Below are 22,519 nucleotides of genomic sequence, written 5' to 3'. Positions count from 1 at the left end.
ACATTTATGTAATGGAGTAACATTACAAATTTTCCATCAAATGCGAAAAGAACCTTATGTTGCTAACCTGAAAAAACAGAGATGGATCAAGTGTAATACTGTCTGGCCAGTCAAAGAACCCAATAACTCTCTAGTGGCGATATCACATTAAACAATCATAAGAATCTGGAAGGGGGATATGTCATCCTATCGGCAATGCTGCAGAAAAACTGAATTTGATGGAACAACGGGTGTTCCATACCCTTAATCGCTTGATTGCTTCATTATTTTAGTCGAGGTATATATCTTTTGAAAGGAAATTTTCAATAAATTTTGGGAGTAGATGTCAAAACTGAGCCTCTGGAGATGCAATATGAACACCATATGAGTATAGAAATAACAAATCTTTTTATTAAAATTCCATTTTCCAATTATACATATGTGGAAAATTTACACTTTTTTTAACAATTTTGGTGTTCACACATGGAATGAATTATGTACGATTTCCAAGGTACCACTGAATTTTGTTTGATCGTGTTTTAGTTATTTTGTGATGATACATATATGCAAGTTATGAATATATACATAGGATAAATATGTATTTGTATTTCAAAATTGTGGGAAATAAAAATATGAGATAGCATGCTTTTCAATCTGGAAATTTCATCTTGAGAGGGAGGTGAAAGAAAACTTGACCCCAAGATGTTTGTTAGTATGTGGATGGTTTTGTTCAAGTATGTTAGGACCTAGAGGCCAAAACAATTCGGCTGATCGTGACTGGCGTGTCACCGTTCGATGTGCCAGCACCGAGGAAATCTTATGGTGCCAGTTGTGGGTCAATTGGTAGAATGTGGCACGTGTTGGATCGCGCCAAATGTGCCATAATGGCTTATTTTTTGTCAGCCCTAACGAAGAGATTGGAAGAGCCGCTGGTTCCAAAACTATGCGCAACACATTGAACGTTTATCATTTGTGGTTGCCGTTCCAATGGTTGCACACAGCAAGGCAACCAGGGGTGCCAAACACCTGATCTTGAACCGAGGTCAAATTTCAAATTGACCTTTCTAGGTCAAAATGTATACCATTTGATGCGACCTGACAAGAGAAACACAAATTGTGCAAACCCATTCCCATATCTTGATTAGTCTAGGTGTAATCGGCAAAAATCCAAGTGCCCAAATTTGACCCTTGACCTTACCCTAGAGGTCACCAAATTGACTCAGGACTTTAAAATTGGGTCCAATATCCTCGTCTCAGGATGTATGGCACGCTTGTTTTTGTCTGAGCCCCTACCTATCCTTTTTATGAAAAATGCCGAAACCGGGCAAGGAATAAAGATTTAAACGGCAAAGAAGTTAAGCCAAATTATATGATAGCAATATCTGCAAAAAATTTGCTTATTCCTCATTTGTGGCCTGTTAACGGCCGAAATGTAGTGTTGATGCTTACTTTATTGTAAATGCAGAAATGTGACATTAGAAGGCAAAAGAAAGTGTTTTTTATTGCTATTTAAAAACTGTATTGTAAATCATTGTGTTAGCTTCAAGTAGAATAACATGATACTGCTGTTAACGGTAATAAAAATGAAATAAATGAATATATGAAAGTATAAACAAAGCAATGTAAATGACCAGTAGAGGAGTATCATGATTTATTTTTCTTTTTTTGTTATTATTATTACTTGCTAACCTACAGCCCTAGTTGGAAAAGCATGATGCTATAAGGCCAAGGGTTCCAACGGGGCAAATAGCCCAGTGAGGAAAGGAAACAAGGAAAAATAAAATTTTTAATAAGAGTAACATTAAAATAAATATCTCCTATATAAACTATAGAAACTTTAACAAAACAAGAGGAAGAGAAACAAGACAGAACAGCGTGCCCGAGTGTACCCTCAAGCAAGAGAACTCTAACCCAAGACAGTGGAAGACCATGGTACAGATGCTATGGCACTACCCAAACTAGAGAACAATGGTTTGATTTTAGAATGTCCTTCTCCTAGAAGAGCTGCTTACCATGGCTAACAAATCTCTTCTATTCTTATCAAGAGGAAAGTAGTCACTGATATTTTTTCATGATTCAGACTTTCACATAATACAATGGTTCATGTCATGCTTTTAGTTTTTCCATCTTTTAAAAATTAGATGGTTAGGGTATCAAATTATTGTATTATGAGTGGATCAAGTGGTTAGCTTACCAGAGGGAGTCTCGATCATGTTTCATGGTGTCTTAGTACTCATGCAAGATTTTAACACCTACTTAATGGTTTTATTTCTTCATTGTACTGTATTATCATTCTACATCAATAGTCTTCAGATATGGATCTTGAGGTACTGTAATGGCTTTTGAGTTCCATGGGTAGGTAAATCTTTATCCATTTTTAGTGGTACATGTACTCCACCTTCGAATGACTTGCTGGCTTCAGCATTTATCAAACTGTATATATGCTGAAATATCACATTTACTGTTTTTAACAGTAAATGGAGAAGATAGAAATCCTTAGAATACTTTTCCATTCCAGTGTCCAAGAATACATGCATTTTTTGCGGATTATTTTTTGGTAGGGAAACTAAAGTGTTATTCTATTGATTTTTGTTTTCCTCAGGATCGATTATATTTTGTGATGGAGTATGTTAACGGAGGTGATCTCATGTTCCAAATTCAACAGTGCGGGAAATTCAAAGAACCTGTAGCTGTGTAAGTATATCGTAGTTACCATGAACTGCATGGCTCTATTAATATAATTCTTATATAAGAATTGTCAAAACGAAAAGGAATATTGGCATATATTTATTTCACTACATTTTTTATACGTACGCAACAGTTATTTAACAGTAATGTCTGCAAGGTTAGGTGAAATACTGTTTTGTTGTTTTCCTTAGCTATAAATTATTGATACTTCATTAATAGCAATTTGAAATTTGTAATTCATAACTGAATATAAAAATTATAAGAGTTTTATACCTATTCAACCTAAATGTATTTTCTTTTGGATAAAAAATTACAAAGATTTAGAGGGTGATTTCAAATCAGCTCAGGGCTGAATCAGTAAGCACAATGTAAAAATCATGGTAACAATGTATTTTGATAATTTAATGTCTAGATTAACATATTCTAGATTAAATTTGGTTTAAAAGTATTTGATATGTTTAAATGGTCATTGTGTTATTACACGGTTCTGTTAACCCCTGATACAGTATTTTCCATGAAAAAGTCATGAAATTTATGCTAAATCATCTAGGTAAGTTTACTCTTTTCTAAACAACACATTTTATTTATAGCCAAGGTCTTATTGGATTAGAAAATATATTCCTTAGAATAATAGGCATAATCCTAAATTCTATTTGTGATTTTTAAAAATAATAATACCTTGTATGTGTTGGAAAATTTTCATATCTTGCGTGAAATAGGCTTATCTGTTATTTTAACTTATTACTGTACTTTTTTTGGTATAGCTGTTTATGCTACCAATCGTCTAGAGTGTTCTCTGAAATGGCATAACAGATGATTAATCAATTTGCAGAATTAACATTTATCATGGAAATCAGTTATTTAAATGTAATTTGAATAATTCCCTATCCAAGCAGTAGCCTAAGAGTAAAATGTCTGTGGGATGGCGTTTGGTTTTGCTAAAAAAACAGAAGAAACTATGCAATTGCCAGAGCTTTGGCTGAGATAGAAAATACAGTATACAACCTGTACTAAATTCTAAAATACTAAGGGGTTTTCCAAAAGAAAAGCATAGTTGGGATACATAGGATTACCTACCTCTTTTGCTATCTTAATTTTCCTCGCCAATGAATTAGTTGGTTTCACTTGAAGGGGAGCAGGATAACCCCTGTAAAATAACTACTGTATTGATCTCAATATATGTTGACTAAGCTTATGCTGAATGTCTAACAGTGATGATTACGGGGGTTTGGTTGAGGCATAACAGTCGTTTTATTGTGTCAAAATGACCAATCTGTTCACCCACCATAAGCAGTAATGCTTGATGAAACCATCCTAAAAACTTGAGAATTATCTGAATTTCAAGTGCAAACTAATAAACAATTTGCCTGCTACTCAAGGTTATGAATAGCGTAGGGATAAATTGTGAAAGTTTGTCATTATATCTAGTACTGTATTGTTGTAAAAGCTATGAAGTACAATAGAAAGATATATTAATAATTTTATTTAGTTTTAGATAAAATTTCCTTTATCCATGGTTGTCGAGGATTGAAAAAAAAATATATATGTATATATATATTTTACATTTCCAGGTTCTATGCTGCTGAGATCGCAATTGGAATGTTCTATCTTCATTCCCGAAATATAATCTATAGAGATTTGAAGTTAGACAATGTTTTACTAGATCAAGATGGTCACATCAAAATTGCAGACTTTGGTATGTGCAAAGAAGGTATTGGAGGAGATCGCACAACCAAGACATTCTGTGGTACTCCGGATTATATCGCTCCAGAGGTAAGAATTTATATGTAATTTACAGTAGTTTATCAACTTATATTTGTTCATTGACTATCATACTGTCTCCCTATATGTACAGTGCATAATTTTATTTATTTCAACGAAATTTTTCCCCAGCGTGTATTTCATTATTTAATCTAAAGCACAAGTCTACTATTATCAAAATTGAAATTCTGTAACTCTTAATTTTCAATGAAAATTTTTAATTCCATTGGGGCCATCAGGAACAACCACCATCTAATAATCTAAGTCGTACATTATTCCATTTGTTGTCATTGACAACCAGAGATTTGAGATTGAACTCAAAACGTTTTTACATTCCCTTATCTTATTTTCACTTTGTTGACTGTAGTACTTACTTATCTTCTGAATAAAGATGTCTCAAAACTAATTTAAGATGAGTTTTATTTCATTGAAGTTCAATTGAGTTTCATCTAGCTTCCTCCTTGAAGCTCGCTTGTGCAATCTTATCAGCCAGAAATTTCAACAGGTCGATTTTGCTGACATTTACTTTTAGGAAGTTTCCCAGGTATGAGGGAATTTTGGCCTCCCTTTTTTCCCTGCATCTCACCCTACGTCATTTCTTTGATCTAGTTTCAATTTTCAGTCTAGATGCATTGTTATTTTATGCTTAGCAGAGTATGCTTGTATTGTAGGAATGATATCGAGCAGTAAGTACTCTTCTAACATCTTTAAACTCCTGGGGTTGTAACTTGGCTTTCAAGAATGGTAGTGAGCTAGGATTTCTGACAGGTGTGGAGCTTTTCACCATCGCTGAGGGCAACAGGATGTGATGGAAGAACTTCAAGTCCCATTCTCTGCTGTGGCATGATATGAACAGGTTGGAGAACAATTAACAGTCTGCCTTCAGCCCTTTTTAACTCTGAAGAATCAACAGATTGGCTTATAGAAGGTAAATTCTTCTTCCCCTTTCATTCTCTTCAAAAACACCAGGAAACTGACCTTGTATTTCTCAAGGTATGTGCCAATCAGCTCGGCTGTAGTGTGGTTAGCAATATCCTTTACATATAGTGAAAGCAGATCCCGATTCTCCTCTTGTATAGTATTGCCCTTATCGTTCATGGCTTGTAAGGTGGGAGCTGTTTAATTTTCTCAAAGAATGCACTTTGTGCTCGTTCTGTTTCTTGGGTCCCACATGCTGCTTCAATCAAGTAGCTGACTTCAGGCTCATCCATCTTTTCAATGCTGATGGGTCCTCAGTCATGCCAGTAGCTGCCCCAGCTGCCTTGATGACAGAATTTGCCTGCTTGTGAGCTTGGTCAATAGCCACTGCTTAGAACTTTCGGTTCAATTTTTATATAGCAAAGTTTCCGCTTTGGAACTCCTGAGCTAGCTGAGGATGCTAATGTTCCAGGGTCATCATGTCTTGGTAATGGATCAGAAGCCACCATGCATAGTATACAATGTTGTTGACAAAAAAGTCAGCAACTGGCTGTACAGAAAGAAGTTGTCTTCCTCGAATGATTGGATCAACATGAAGATCACCAGTTCCACTGATAGCACCAAATACCAGAAACAAAACTAGGGACTTTGTATTTTGTGATGCCCACACCAATCTTTGTACCTCGGCAATCTTCAGGTTATTCATCTGTCTCTTTAGAGCAGTCTGTGTGGGCTGCCCTCAGAGGCTTTTACAGACTGCTTGCCGTTATCTGTTGAATCTATCATGCCTTAGCAATGCTTTGAAGCTGTCAGAAATGAATCTGCTGTCCCAAGCAGGTGGTATCACTGCCTGCATTAGGGTTCCTGTCTGTCATGATATCAAGTTGCAATGGACTTAAGTGCCTCTATCTCAATATACAAGCTGGGTTGTGCATTTAGATCTGCTTTGTTGGTACAAATAAGCCAGTGAGAAACTCTGTGGTTCCAAATTCTGATTCTTCATAAAGAAAAAAGTATGATTTGATATCAAGATCATTCAGCTAGGACAAGTATTTGCGATTTAATTATAAAATACAATATTTCTGTATATTTAATGGTATACATGGTGAAAAACGGCCTCCATCTTGAATTCTTAGGTTGTTAGCAGGTTTTAACAAAGAGTAATCCTCAAGGAATTTGTGTGCCAATTTTGGTGCTTATTTCCAGAAATGAAAGATTCTCCTGAAAATTTTCTGATACAGTACCTGCTATGCTAAATGTATGGAAAGTATACATTCAGGAGATACAAGGTAAACTGGCTCCAATTACAGATGACAATTGTTAGGCAGTAGTTTAACAGTTTCTTCATTCAATTGTTCCTATTGCCACAAATTTGTATTATTAGGTGTTGAGCTTCTATGCTACCAGTATAACATGCACTATGTTAAACCCAGGCTGACATATTCAAATAAGGTACCTAGCAGTAATATTCTATCAATGGTGACTCTTATTAGTAACACATGTCAATGTACTAAAGAGTTGAGTGAACATTCTCAACTTTGATTTATCACTTTATTTTAATATCTGCTACTATGAATTCTTTGGCTTATTGGAATTTTGAGTACCAAACAACAGTATTCTGTGATATAAGAAGACTATAGGAACTCAAATCACATGTCTTCTCCCTGTGTTCTGTCACTTGATCACCTTGCATGCACTATACAGTAATTAGTAATGTAATATATCTGATTAAGCCTTTATTTACAGACATGCAGGTAAGTTCCTGTGTGGGATAGTTTTCGGAACAAGAATTCAAAGGTTTCAGATCAAGTTTAAACTGATCAGATGATGGGACAAACAACTTCGTTTGTCTCAAAGAGTTTTGTTAGAGGTAAGGGTCTTGGGCCTTTATCTCTTCTCCAATGAGTTCCAGGGAGGGTGGGAAGCTGCCATAGATTATCTTGCCTTCACATATACAGCCTGCCGGGAACTTTTAGCAGTATTCAGGGCTCTTTGGGCTCAGGAGTCACTGTGAAGTGTGTGGCAGTTTTTCAGCAACATATTAAGCAATAGTCTACATTTGGAAGAAGGGGCCACCTCGTTAGTGTTTATGTTCTGTATACCGAATGGACTGTTATCATAGACTACTGTAGGGTATTCATTTGTTGCTGACTTCTCGCTTTTCATTCCTGGGTAATTGAAATGCCTTGCTGGTCCGTTAAGCAGGAAACACCAAGTACTTCTATATTAATGGACTCTCCATCCATTAGTTTGGTGAGAGATTTTTGGTTGGTTAGGAAAGTCTAATGTAGACTTGTTTGCAGCCTCCCTGGGCGTGGAAGGTGGATGCCATATTGCAGGACTAGTCAAACCTGGAATTTTACTTGTTAACGCTGTTCTCTGTAATTTGGGTCGTGATGAACAAGTTAAATGTATCTATGAAAGCTAGGATGACACTGGTAGCTCCCTATTGGAATCAGAAAGTAATGTTTATGTTGTCGGTTTGCCCAAAAAGTTTTCCTTGCAAGACTAATGTTCTCAGAGAACCTCTCTCACAAGGAGCTTTCCAAACACCCCACATGCTTCAGGTAACTGCGTTAAAACCATCCACCTTATTGTCAGCGGAAGATGCAGTCTACAAATCATTTGTATCAGAGCCAGTGGCATATGCATTTATATTAGTGCTAAGTAGGAATTTTTTGGTGACGTAGTTTTTGTGTTTGCTGTTTTATGAGAAGAAACTCCTTATTTCGGCTCTCAAGGGTTATGGTCAATGCTTAATAAATTCTTCAAGCATCTTGGACTGGATTTAACCTCATTAGGTATTTTTAAGGCTTTAGTCAGTTCTTTGGTTATTGGAAAACTTGTAGGTATCAGATAAGTTCATTGGATGTGTTATTGGAGTATTTGAAAAGCATTTCCTTCAAAGCTTGCAATACAAATGCATTTTTGGTTAGCTTCGCCAGAATTTACTGTTAATATTATGGTATGAACCCATTTGCCCAGTTTTAGGGCAAAGACTGATTTCAAACAAAAAGAAAAGTATTCTTACCCCTTTTTCCATATTCCCTCATCAGGAGGTAAGGTGGGTTCCTCTGCCTGATTAGGGTGTTAATATTTAATTTCGACCTAGCAATGAGCATTAGAGAAATTTTCCTTTTTGGGCCGGCTGGGGTAATTGTGTGTGGTTAGGGTGACAGGGTACTCTCTCTCCAAGAATGATATATTGCATTCTTCTTAAGGCATTAGTGACCAAAGCTCACATCAAATTACCTTCTGATCAGGTGAGAGTCTTGAAAATTAGAGTTCTCGATAGGTGTTGCTACTTTTCATTATTTTGTAGGAATCTGTCTTTTGAAAGTGTTTTGGCAGCAGGCCAGTGCATAGCAAATGAATTTTAACCAAACACTAAGGAAATTCTGGATTTCTTATAAAGATTGTGGGGTGCCATCTCTCCAAAAATGACTTAAGAGTTTTTATTAAGGCAGTAGTGACTGAATCTCCCATCAAATTAGCTTCTGATCAGGGGAAACTTCAAAATTAGAGTTCTGTCTTAATTGATGACTTCTCAGTTCATTCGAAAGAGACATTATGGTAAAGAATAATAACTCATTCATGAACAATGGCAGACTGATGAAGGCAATTACAAATAGATTACTGTACAGTAGTATTATTGAAGTGAGAAGGGTTCTCGATCTTTCTTTGACTATTCTGGTACTACAAGCCCATTAGCCTTATACATAGCTACAAAGAATTCATGGGAAAATTAATTCAAGTAATCATAATTCTTGGAATAAAAGGAGTTATTTCAATACTTAACCCTAATTTCATTTTCTTCCCTCCTCCTTCCCTGAATTGTATTTACAATAATTTTATAACCTTGCAAAAGCAGGAAATATAAAATCACTTTGATTAATAAATGGTGCTTATTCCTGTGTGAGGGAAGTAACATATTACATGAGATAAAAGTTATAGTATTTTAGTTTCATTGTGTAAGAATACTCTTCATATAAAATAATGCAATAAACTCAGTAGGATGACATTTGTCAGAAGAAAATTAAGAACTTTTATAATCTGTCGGCAACTGTGTTGTATTGTAGTTACAACTTTGTTTATTTTACAGTAAGAAAAAATTATTATTCTTTGGGTTTTTTATCATAGATTAATTGCTTTCCCTTTTCTTTGTAATGGTAAACTCTATTCAAGAAAAAATTATATTATTGACAGTTATGATAAATTTATAATTTTCTTTCAATAGAGGTTTTGTATTTTTCTTTTTTGTTAGATTATCCTGTATCAGCCTTACGGTAAGAGTGTTGACTGGTGGGCTTATGGTGTACTCTTGTATGAAATGTTAGTTGGACAACCACCATTTGATGGAGAGGATGAAGAAGAACTTTTTGCAGCTATTACTGATCATAATGTCTCCTACCCAAAAGCATTATCTAAAGAAGCCAAAGATGTTTGTAAAGGCGTAAGTATAAAAGATTTTACAATTACGATTTTTCCATCTCTGTGTTTTACACTTGACTATACTATTCAGATTTGAAAGAGGAAGGCAAAGAATCTAAATCTATTGTCACAAAATAAATATATGAGCAAGAACAACTTGATATAGATGTATCAATTGTAGCCAGTTTTATTCAAATGATATATGTATGTTTCATGACACAATGGGTTTGCATATGCTCTCTGATATTATTGTTGTATTCACAAACTGACCTTTTAAATATCTTAAAGGGCACTGACGAGTCCTTGTCAGATTGTATAGGACCCTTTTCTACATGCAGTATACTGTATGTAGAATTATCATCATAGGGGGAGATCCCAGGTAAAAATAACCCAAACTATATTCCAATAGAAAGAAGCTACCAAAGCATTCATTCTGTATAGATATGTGGCACCAGTAATATGGTGAAAATTGTGTAACTTTTCAAAACACTGGTTATGGAAGTTTAGTTTTATAATATTTTAAAGATCTGGGGGTAAGATGCAAAGCACATACTGGGTCTCATCCATAGCTACAGTTTAATTTTCCAAACCACAGGAATTCAAGCTATTGTAAATTGAAGGGTAGTAGACATGGCTCAACACAGAAACCATGGGGCTTGTTTGGGCATATCTGACTTTGAATTTATGAAATACCTTAACATGAAGCTGAAGACTACTGACAAATTCACCGTAGGTTGGCATTGGGGTTATAATGTCTGCCAGAACATTGAACAAATGGATGAAAGTGGTCCAACTTCAGTAAAAACACTGGAATATAGGTTTTTCAATCAGTAAAAAAACGGTTTACATCCGACAGTATATCTCGAAATTTTAAAATGGTGGGTTTGCCCATTCATAGGCCTTTATACAATATCAGTGAATAAAGATAGAGGTGTTTCGTTCTCCTGTTCTGGATCCCTTATCATGAAAGGTAGATATCCTGTTACAAGTCCGGTTAATTCTAGATCTTTACATATTCCTATCGTTTATCATGATTCAGATGTAGAATAAGTTTTGGATCCTTGCAAACAGTAGGAAGACTCTAATAGCCTCATTCTGACAAAAAAAAAAAAAAAAAAAAAAAAAAAAAAAAAAAAAAAAAAAACAATAGGTTAGACACTTCTGTGGCCTCTGTTGTTGGAGGATCTGATAAGGTTGCCGTACAAAATCAGTCTGCTTAAACAATGACTTCCAAAGGTTATTTATCCAAATTCATCTAAGCTGCATCATACCAGGAGGAGAATATCGATCATATTCTTAGAAACAAAGGGTTTTTACGGCCTACTAGATTGTCTTTTATAGATTCTAAAAGGCAGTCTACAATTGTCCTTTATCAAAGACACTGGAATAATTATTTTGAGTTGTGCCATTCTAAGAATGTATCATTGTCTAGAATGGGCAAAGGTAATATCCTAAAGTCTTTACATTTTTTTTATGAAAAGAAACATTCAATTTCAGGCACAAGGGGATATGGATCAGTGCCTAATTCTGTACTCAGACATCTTGTATTAGATCAATCCATTTTAGGTATCTTATCATAGCAGATATATCAAAGGGCTTTCAGTATTGAAAGGCCTCTAGTAGTCAGGTCTGTATGGAATTTCTATGTGGTTTTACAGTATGTAAAAGGAAACGATTGAAAATATTTAACATGGATTTCACAGCTAAAAGACTTTGGCTTCAGCTGAACACACAATATCCAGCAAGCGCTAACTTTTAAGGTAGGCTTTGGGATCATAAAATTATTTTCTCTAGTCTTCTTTAATGGCAAACAATTGTTTTAAATCTAAGAGACTGCCACAATTTTTTTCCATTCCCTCTTTAGAAAGAGATGGAAGCATTTCATCAGAAAGTGAATTTCTTTATCTAGTAAGAGCCATTCAGTGTAATTCAAAAGCTCATTAAGGATTACATCTAAATTTAATTCAAGCCTTGATATTAGAGGTAAAGCTACATCTCATAATTTTTGCCGAAATCTTTCTATGGAAAGAATTTTAGTTGCAGCTCACTGTCATACCCAGTCTGAGTCTGCTAAACATTATACTGACAAATTCTCATTTTATTTTTGTCGCATAGTTTTGGGGTTATACAGATAGGTAATTAGAAATAGGATATCATTTAGAGACAACCTTGAGTTCCAGATTTCAAATATATTAAAAAGATAATCTGGAGTCCCATATTTCAAACTATTTTGAGATGGTTCGTTACCCTTAATCTAGACCAGCTGAGTCAAGAATTTTAATATTTTATATTTGTTTAATGCTACAAATGAACTATCTCTTTCCTTCACTGGTACCCTACATCCAACACAGTGTAAGAGTGAGCTGTATGAAGATCAGGAAGGTTCATAAAGAAAACTGAAGTTTAATAATAAAATATTTTATTACTATACTCGACTGATGTTCACTGACATAACAAAGAGCTCCTGGCACATTATTTCATAGCTTCTTGCCATTAACCTCTGGAGTGTATTATTACTTTACTAGAGGCATATATCTATTGAAAGGAAAGTTGAGATTTCTTTTTTTAAGATTTTACCGGAAACGATAAACTAAGCTTCCGAAGAACAAGCAATATCAGGTGAATATAAAAGTATAAAAGAATTATCATGAAAATTCTTTCTTTTTGTATGTGATTCGGTATTGTATATTGTAGGAAAAATATGAAAATCTCGACTAGAAGAAAAAAAATTGATTGAGAAACCATGGCAATAAAAACCCTGAAAGGATTGCAGAGTTTAGAAAGAAATGTCATATGAGAAATTTATGAAATTTCAAAATAGGATAATAGTTACATAGAGTATTTATAGTTGATACATGTGCAAAGAAAATTACCATAATGACATTTTTTTTTAAATTTCAAAATAATTGGTGTCAAAAAGATTTCATGATATTATTTTGATAAATTCAGAGAAGTGTTACAATTTATTATTGAATAGCTGAGCCAGATTCAAAGAACTTGTTAAGAATTATTTCTTTAGTCATCTGAAATCTTTCCGGTTATATTAGTTTTATTTTTCAAGTTGGTGAAGACTGGCCTACAGAAAATATAATTTTGTGTAGTTATAGTACTAGTTGACATCAGTAGGTGATTAGCAAAATATATCCAATTAAAGATATACTTTCTATTGAAAGTTAACTGCTCAATAAAGAAAGTGAATTTTTGTTACCCAAATGTAAGGAATTGTAAAGGCTAAAGTTCAAATTAGATGAACGTTTTATCTATTGTACATTTGAGCACCATTGGAGGTAATTTAAGTCGACTATTTCCCCTCCCTTCGCGTAATTTGAATCCAGTAATTATCAGTTTTTGTGTGTGTCTTATTTACTTGTATGAAAAAAAAAATATGCAGTAATATATATATCAATGGAAATAAAATTTAGAAAGTTATGTGATAATTAATATTATAGAGTCCTATTTTATAAGGCTTTTGTGTTAGGATACCTTAAATAAAATGTCCAAAAAAATAGACCTGGGGCTTGAGTGCCAAATTATTTAGGATGGGCTGAGGCTCAAAGGGTTAAGGGAAAGAATCATGTAAAATATGTTATCTTCAGTGTTTAGAGTATAAAAGGTTTTGTTCCTATTTTATCTACTTGAGCACAGTACGTGAACCCTGGCCCCCTACGTTATTAATTGGTTCCAAAAAACAGACATAAAAGCCATTTTCGACGTAAGTCGGATTTTTGCCTTATAAAGTGTCTTATATGTTCCCTATACACATATTGAACACAAAAAAAAAAACGTACTTATAACCTGCTATTTTATATAAAAAATAGATACCTACAATGATAAGGATTCATGTGAAGTATAGAACTTTCTGTTAAAGCACTTAATCATTATTTTACGATATAGAAACTAACGTAAGGTATGGAAAAGCAATATTACGGGGATTTTATTTTTGTATCCAATACTTAAGGGTGAGTGACGTGAAGTACAAAAATATTGCAGGTCGAACCGACCTAAGGATAAGTATTACTGTATACAATATAGTAATTTTATGGAATATGTGTTCCCTTAAAATATCACATAATTAAACTTCTCTGAGCTATGAAATTGTCTGTACTATACTGTTTTAAAATATATTGTAAAAAGTTAGAAAGTTTGATGTAACATGAAAATAAACATAATGTAAATTTTCCCCAGTTCCTGACAAAGCAGCCTCAGAAGCGATTAGGTTGTGGAATCAAAGGTGAAGATGATGTACGAACACATCCTTTCTTCAGGAGAATTGACTGGGAAAAACTTGAGAATCGGGAGGTTCAGCCACCTTTCAAGCCTAGGATCGTAAGTTTTAACAATTTCCTTTTTTTTTTTAGCACATTTACCTGGATCTCACAGATTTAAGAAATTTCAAACTTATTTTAGGAACCATTTAAAGTTTATTTGAAATTTTTTTTGTTTCTCACAAAGCAATGGTATCCTTTAAAGCAACAAGTTTTACCAGATTTCCAGGTAGGCTGTTATTCTTGATATAAGGATTGATACAGTGATAAGAACAGAGGTTAGTAATGAAGGTTAGTTGGAATGAATTATCTGTTGAATATGATTTATCATATTGAATAATATTATACTGTAAATATTATACTGTATGTATGAGATGAGAATTCCAGTTCAGCTTTTCAGCATTATTAACCCTTGTTCTTTTTGCTAATTATAAATGAAAAGTGTATTGTATTAGGCAAAGTAGCTTAATTGAATGAATTGCCAGATTATAAGTAGATTTAAAGTAGAACATTGCTAGATTGTGGTAGCAACATTTAGTCAATATCATGTACATTATTGCAAGTAGTGTTGCATTTTTGCATTATGCAGTAAGTTTCAGATGTATTTTCTGCACTTTAAGGGAATGACTTGGGGGTGAAAACAATTTCATATTGTAAAAAGCTAAACTTTCCCATAGGGACTGAAAGTTTTTAAGATATGATTTTATTTTGTTTTTATCTGCTTATTAGTTATTATTATCAGTAGACTGTATTCCACAGTCATTTACCAGCAGATGCTGCCTGTCTTTCCTTTCATTCTTGCTATCTAACAATTCTGCTTATCTCTGTAATTATGCTTCATCACTTGAATGTATCCACACCTTTCAATTATTTGGATACTTTGTATTCAAACAATAACTTTATAAACGTTCAGCCCTTGTGTTACATCCAGTTATGTATTATGTAATTGTCAATTCAATTTAAAATATTGGTCATAATCATCCAGTTGTACTTTTAATTTCTTCAATTTGTGAGCTATTGAATTTGGATTTTGAAGATACTAGCTAGAAGTGATACAGGGTTTTATTTGGAACAACTTAGGCAGGCGGGTTGTGCGATTCTATTTTCATTATTAATTCTTTTAAGTATTTTACTATAACTAATGCGATGTCAGATTTGTATTTTGTACATATCGTAGGGGACGGTAAAAACGGAAATCATTGTTATTATTGTTTGTTTTGTAAATCAACCCCCTGTTCATGTTCCATGCTTGGTTTACTTTGCATGAGTGCATGGTTACTAGTAGAGTGCATGCTGTTTGTAATGTTCAGTATTTGTTTTAAGGAATTGTTCTTTAAGGGAACTATGAAAAAAATAGCTTTCTGTTGGTAACTGTATGTGTGTTTCGTTAAGATAACAATAACATCAGGCCAGTCAGTGCTCTACTATGGTTTGTACATCAATAAGAAGCATAAGATTAGTAAAAGATGAAAATAGCATAATTTGTTAAAAAAGTATGTAACAGTGAAATGCTTTCAATAATTCTGGAATGAGCTGGCAAGCCTTGGTGTTCATGAATCTCATGTTGACCTGATGAACCCTGAGAGAGACCAGGTCACATCCCAGACCTAGTGTTTTACCTATATTACCCAAGTGTTATTATTATGATATGTACAGTATAGTTCCAAGTTATTTCCTCTTGTAACCCACATGCTTAAAAACTGTATTTTACCCGTAGAATTATTTGAAATCCTTTTAAAACTACTTCACATTGAAAATTCATTATCATTACACATTAACACTCACATACAGACCTGCTTTACTGTGATACTGTACTGTGTTCATTTTTAACATCACATAGTTTATTATTGTATTGGTGTTGAAAATATTGTGAATGACCATCTACTGAATTTAATGTAATTTATTTAAGTATAGGCCTTGGCTAAAGGTGGTGCAAATCTTTATAACTTGCCAAGTACTTGTCTTATTTTTTTTATTTCTTTTATACATCGAACATAATCAAGATAATGTACATGGCTACATCAGTGACTCTGCAAAACAGATTAGGAAGAGTAATTTTAGTTTAATCCTTTTTTTAAGTGAATAGAAAATTCGCATTATTTCAATATATATATATATATATATATATATATATATATATATATATATATATATATATAGTTTTATAGTATTTTGGGATAAAGAGCATCTATACATAAGTAAGAGAAGCTTTTGCAGTGGTGAATCAGAAAATTGCTATGGAAGAGATTTAGACGAATTAGAATTTGTTGATAGGTAATTTTCAATCGCTACCTTTACATGATCTGAAAACAATGTTTTTATGTTTTCATATATTTTGTAATTATGGGATGAAAAGCAACCATGTTATGGTAGCCTTTAACAAGAATTATCATGATTCTTTGTGTGCCTAAAATTGATAATGTGTGTATTTTACAAAGTTGATTACAGTGTGTATAGTGTATGTGAAGGAAAATTCAAATACATTTACCACGAGTTCAGATAAGATCTATTCAGAGTGAGAGTTGGTTTAAATTATGTAAAGAACCAACATAGTAGAATATTAATCATGCTGACTAATTTATTTATAGTGGAGTCACCCTTTTTAACCCTGATTTTGTCGGTAAAACAATATTGAATGATACAATAGCTCAGAAATCTTAAGTTATTTTATGTCTGATATAATTGAGGATATAACACGGGGAGAAACCAGGGATGCCTCTACTAAAATATCTCAAGGTTTAATTTGGCAAGCAACATTTGTTTATAAGACATACTATATTTTACTGTATTTATCTACATTTTTTTTTATAACTGCATAGTTGAGAAAAAGTGTTTGAAGTTGAATATGATTTGGACAGAACACCTTATTAGGCTTTATTTACAATGTGATATAACCACGCACGGTTAAATTGGATAATAACAATGTCACTAGAATATAGTAGTGGTCGGTGTTCCAAGGTGTATTCTTAGATTTCTTTAAGAGAATGGCTTGGATCTTAAGATAAATATGGTATCAAAACTTTTACACATCAATAGTTTTTCTCAAGGCTGACCCAAGTTGGTAATTATCAACAGGTATTATAAAAGTAAAAACATAAATGCAAACAAAAGTTCATCGGACGACAACTGATGTAAAAACACTGATAACCAGTAAACGTTTGCTAAACCCTTTTCTGTACTCATCTTACGATAACATTGTAGTTTGATATATGGAGTGTAGGCCTACATTAATAGGTTTTCGTTAAAGATCATATCCTGATCCAAACAAATCTTTAAATATCTGTATATTTTCTTGTGTTTAGGAGCAAGCAATATGTATTCATAATTTTAAGTACAGAATACTTTTTGCTATATTAAACCTGACGTTTAAAATATTTTTGTTAGATTTTAAAATACAGTATGATAATATAATTATTCATTCATACAATGTCACTGACATTACTAAAATTAGTTGTGCAGTGATAAACTAATGCTGTCCTGTTAATACGATTTCATTAACAGTAAAATCCGTTATTGCAAGGTTCAACTATATATATATATATATATATATATATATATATATATATATATGTGTGTGTGTGTGTGTGTGTGTGTACACATATATATATACACACTGACAACCAACATCTATATATAAATATATATATATATATATATATATATATATATATATATACTGAATATATATGTATGTATATATTTGTTATTTTTATCTCATTTCGATAAGTAAATAACAGATCGTAACATATTTTTCCTTTTAGTTTAATGTTTATTTATTTACAATTCATTTTATATCAACAAGTACATATTAAAGTTAAAAAAACAGTGAAACTTATTTTCTGGTATGTACAAACACAAAGCTACAACGCATATCAAACACATTAGCGATTTATTTTACTTTCATTTTGATAAATAAGCAACATATCGTAAAATTTTTGTTCCTTTTAATGTCATACTTATTAATTTACAATTAATTTTATATCATGGCTTTCATACATTCCGTTTAAAGCTATTATTATTAGTTATCTTATGAATATGTGTTCTCTCTCTCTCTCTCTCTCTCTCTCTCTCTCTCTCTCTCTCTCTCTCTCTCTCTCTCTCTCTCTCTCTCTCGAACACACACAGGTGCCTTACTATACACACGTAGAACAGATTTAACAAGTCTTTGTTTCTATAGAAGGTGGCTGGCAAATAAATATTACACACAATGTAAACTTTTACTTTACTATGTTCGGTCGTAGGTAGGGATTAAGACGTCATTCGATTGCGTCCGCTGATCTGTAGGTTAAGCCGACATCTTAACGTATATGAACTGAAAGATGTCTAAAATAATTCTGGTTTTCAATGTTATCTGAACTTCGTTTAATCATTTTCTTTACTTTCCTATTATCAATTCAAGATGTTCAACGAACTCTCGATCAGTTTCTTAATAAAATGTGTATCAAACAACAACAACAGACCATTCAGCTGTTGACGCTGACGATCCACCTACGTACGCGATGTAAACAAAGATATTAAATAGAAATATTGGTAAATGTAAGAATTAAGTTTATTTTATACTAAAGCAATATAATTTTTGCAACTTCCTTTGTCATTTAACCTTACAAAATCTTTCTATTTTATACTATCTTAGAGCAAGCCACACCCAAAAATAAAGAGCTGTGATGTACTGTAAACATGCTAAAATTTAAACATCTGCATTTACAAGTATGGATGTGCATTTATTCGTAAAATTATATTACTTTTTGGGGGGACTACATTAAAAACTAAAATTTATTTGTTTTTAAGCTTAAATAGGTTCTTATTAACCTCTCTTTCGCTCTCGCTCTTGCACTTAGTCTGGAAATTCAACTCGTGTAACATCGGACATTTCGTGTTAACAGAATAGATATAAATAAAATTGAATTGTAACTTCGAAATCAGGTTAACAGAACCCGGTTTAACAGGGAGTTAATTGCATGTATATATATATATATATATATATATATATATATATATATATATATATATATCCTCATTGATTTTTTAATACGTAGAACAGTCAGAGATGGTGAAGAAGGATTGGACTGGATTGGTAATAGGAATTTAGCAGACCTAGAGTAGGCTATGCTGATGATGCTGTCCTTGTTAGCAGAACACCACAGGATTTGCAATGCTTGCTTACCAGAATGCATGAAATATCACACGAGGTTGGGCTGAAGATAAATAGAAGAAGGACAAAGATTTTGGGAATGGAGTATGTAATGGAAGATGAAAAATCATTGGAAGGAGAAAGAATTAATGAAGTAGAATCATTTAAGTATTTAGGAACTATGATCTCCAATACAGTCTTTAGAATTGGAGTTTAGTGAAAGATTGAAAAAAATAAATCAGACAAGGGCTAGGTTGAGTAGAATTTGGAAATCAGGTCGCCTGAAATTACACATAAAAATCAAACTATATATCAGTTTATTGAGATCAGTGTTACTTTATGGACATGAGTCATGTTACGACAATGAAATAATCTCCAATAGATTTAGTAGATTTGAGAACAAAGCCCTCAGAGGGATATTGGGAGTTAACTGGGAGGACAGGATAAGAAATGAAACTATAAGGTAGATTACTCGAGTGCCGCATGTTGTTGAGATCATGAGGAGGGGGTAGATGGAGCTGGTTTGGGCATGCTCTTCGCACTCCCCAAGAGAGATTAGTTCACCAAACATTCAGTTGGGCTCTAGAGGGCACTAGAAGAGTTGGAAGACCCAGGCCTACATGGCTGAGGACTATGAAGCGCGAAGTAGATGATGAATGGAGACTTATTCAATTAAAAGCTGAAGTTAGAGACGACTGGTGAAATCTAACTGCATGTCCCAAAACTTCACTACCAACTGACTGATATATGTTCTTAATATCCCACCATTCTTCATTAATTGTTTGTTCTTCTTCTCTTAAAGTCTCCAAGACTGCAAATAGATTCCTACATTCAACTGCAAAGGTTTCTCCGTGGTCATCTTTTAAAAGCTTAGTTTTATTAAACCTAGGTATTCTATCTACATTACTGTTGGGTGCTTTCAGGTTTAATCTCAGTGTAACAATGAGGAGCTGATGATCACTACCAATAGCGGCACCTCTATAGGTTCTTACATTTCTCAGAGTCCTCCTTCTCTCTTTATTAATAGCTGTGTAGTCTATTTGATTTTTGTAATTGCCACATGGCGAAGCTCATGTTTATTTGTGGATGTTTTTGTGCTGGGAAAGAGTACCTCCAATAACAAGATTGTATGTTGCCCAAAACTTATAAAAATTTGTCCCATTTTCATTTGCAACTTCGCCAAGACCCTCAACACCCATCACATTCTCTATACATTGATCATTCCTTCCATCTTTAGCATTGTCACCAATCACAATTTTCATATTTCTCCATGGGATCTCATCTCTTACCCTCTGCAGTTCTTCATAGTATTCATCTTTCCTTTCTTCTGGGAAATCCTTTGTTATTGGATAGCAAAATATAATACTCATATTGCATTGTTTTGATTTAAACTTTGCATATAATAATCTACTATTTACAGCTCTATATTCCTTTAATGCCTTTTCTGCTCTTGGTATCATCATCATTCCTACCTCTTCTCTTCCAACCACATCTGTTCTTCCTGAGTACACACACACACACACACACACACACACACACACACACACACATATATATATATATATATATATATATATATATATATATATATATATATATATATATAAATATATATATATATATATATATATAAATATATATATATATTGCCTTGGTCTAAAATTTCCTTACCAATCCCTTTACAACGTGTTTCATTAAGGACCAAGATATCCAAACTACATTCCATAAATTTGTTCCTTACTTGTTTTAACTTCCTAATTTGATTCATGGTTTTAACATTCCAATTACCAATTTTCAATTTTTCTTAAACAACGAGATTCTTAGCACCCCGCTATGCCCGTGACTGAGGGCTATTTTGTCATTTCCCCTTTCCATAGACGGAATAAAGCCATAGAGGATTTATTGGCTAACTTCATCAAAGGATAGCCAGTTCCTTGTGATGGGCAGTGCCTATCTAATTAAGGCAAGTGACCCTTGCCGGTCCATATTAATTTCAGTAAGATTATCCGCCAGGCATCAGGAGTAGAACCCGAAAAGACATCTTGTTTATCGCCTTGACCCCAATCCGGTACCCTGCTGCCAATGACTTTATCGAGATTTAGGGGGGCGTTTCCTCCACCAGGTTACCCATCGTCTAATATAACCGTTGGCAAACATGGATTGCTAGGGTATACTGCCTAGCACTTTGTATATATATATATATATATATATATATATATATATATATATATATATATATATATATATATATATATATATATGTATATATATATATATATATATATATATATATATACACACACACACACACACACACACAGTGGTACCTCGGTATATTAGCATATTCGTTCCAAGAGCAAGTATGCAAACAAAGATTCACATAAGCCAAAATAATTTCTCTCATAAGAAATAAAGGAAAATCACTCAATGGATTCCACGCATCCAAAAATACACATATACACTCATTTTTAAAGATTTGTAATGATATAAGGAAAAAATGTCATAGCCCTTACTTAAAAACTGAATATAAATTGATAATTCCAAATAAAAATAGAAATGCTGACAAATCAACTTACACTTTACTTAAAGTTGAGAAGAGTGGTTGCTTGTGAAACAAGGAGAATCTCTCTCCACGAGAATTTTCATATTCATATAATTTTGGAGTCTTTCCTTCATCCTTAACTTTCCATATTCTCTTGATACTGCCACTTATTCAGCTCCAATACCATTTGTTTTCATGAATGCTTCCCATCAATCCTGATTAACAGATCACTTTTAGCGTTACCATCATGTTGCCGTTGATCCAACAATAACATCATCGGTTCTGCTTTGTCTGATGTTTCGATATCCTCTTTATTGTTCATAATTGTAACTGTTAGTAAGTTTGCCGCACGCATTTTCTTCTTCATACCCCTATATTTAATCAACTTGGGGCCATTCATACGAGACTGTTAACTTTACAACACATTACAAAATGTCTTTATGATGAACAATAGTGATCATAACTTAACAAAAAAAAACAAAACATGCTTTCACAACTATACAAGAAAACAATTCCAAAGACTCGTGTGAGGTATAATTCTTATATTATTGCTGCTAGGAGAGTGAAAGAGTTGGGCTAATAATAATAATATTTTGAGCAAGGAGGCATTACAAGCTAATTTGAAAACAAAATAACCGTGGGGTATTGGTAATATATACATATATATATATATATATATATATATATATATATATATATATATATACATATATATATATATATATATATATATATATATAAAATTTCTACCTCATACTTGGGATCGAACGCTAGCCCCTTCTAATGAAAGGCCAGGTCGAAACC

General features: G+C 33.2%; 1 protein-coding gene across 5 annotated transcripts in view; it reads left to right on the top strand.

The window, feature by feature from the left end:
* LOC137654607 (protein kinase C, brain isozyme-like) overlaps nt 1-22,519 on the top strand; it is an 854,153-nt gene that overhangs the window by 705,037 nt on the left and 126,597 nt on the right. For all 5 annotated transcript variants that reach the window (XM_068388394.1, XM_068388395.1, XM_068388393.1 and 2 more), the window contains exons 10-13: nt 2,582-2,673; nt 4,239-4,440; nt 9,611-9,799; nt 13,963-14,103. In XM_068388394.1, the coding sequence (XP_068244495.1) occupies nt 2,582-2,673; nt 4,239-4,440; nt 9,611-9,799; nt 13,963-14,103 (624 nt within the window). The remainder of the gene's footprint in view (nt 1-2,581; nt 2,674-4,238; nt 4,441-9,610; nt 9,800-13,962; nt 14,104-22,519) is intronic.

Source organism: Palaemon carinicauda, chromosome 15, assembly GCF_036898095.1.
Source record: "Palaemon carinicauda isolate YSFRI2023 chromosome 15, ASM3689809v2, whole genome shotgun sequence".
Classification (NCBI taxonomy): domain Eukaryota; kingdom Metazoa; phylum Arthropoda; class Malacostraca; order Decapoda; family Palaemonidae; genus Palaemon; species Palaemon carinicauda.
This window is presented reverse-complemented; position numbering and strand designations above follow the sequence as displayed.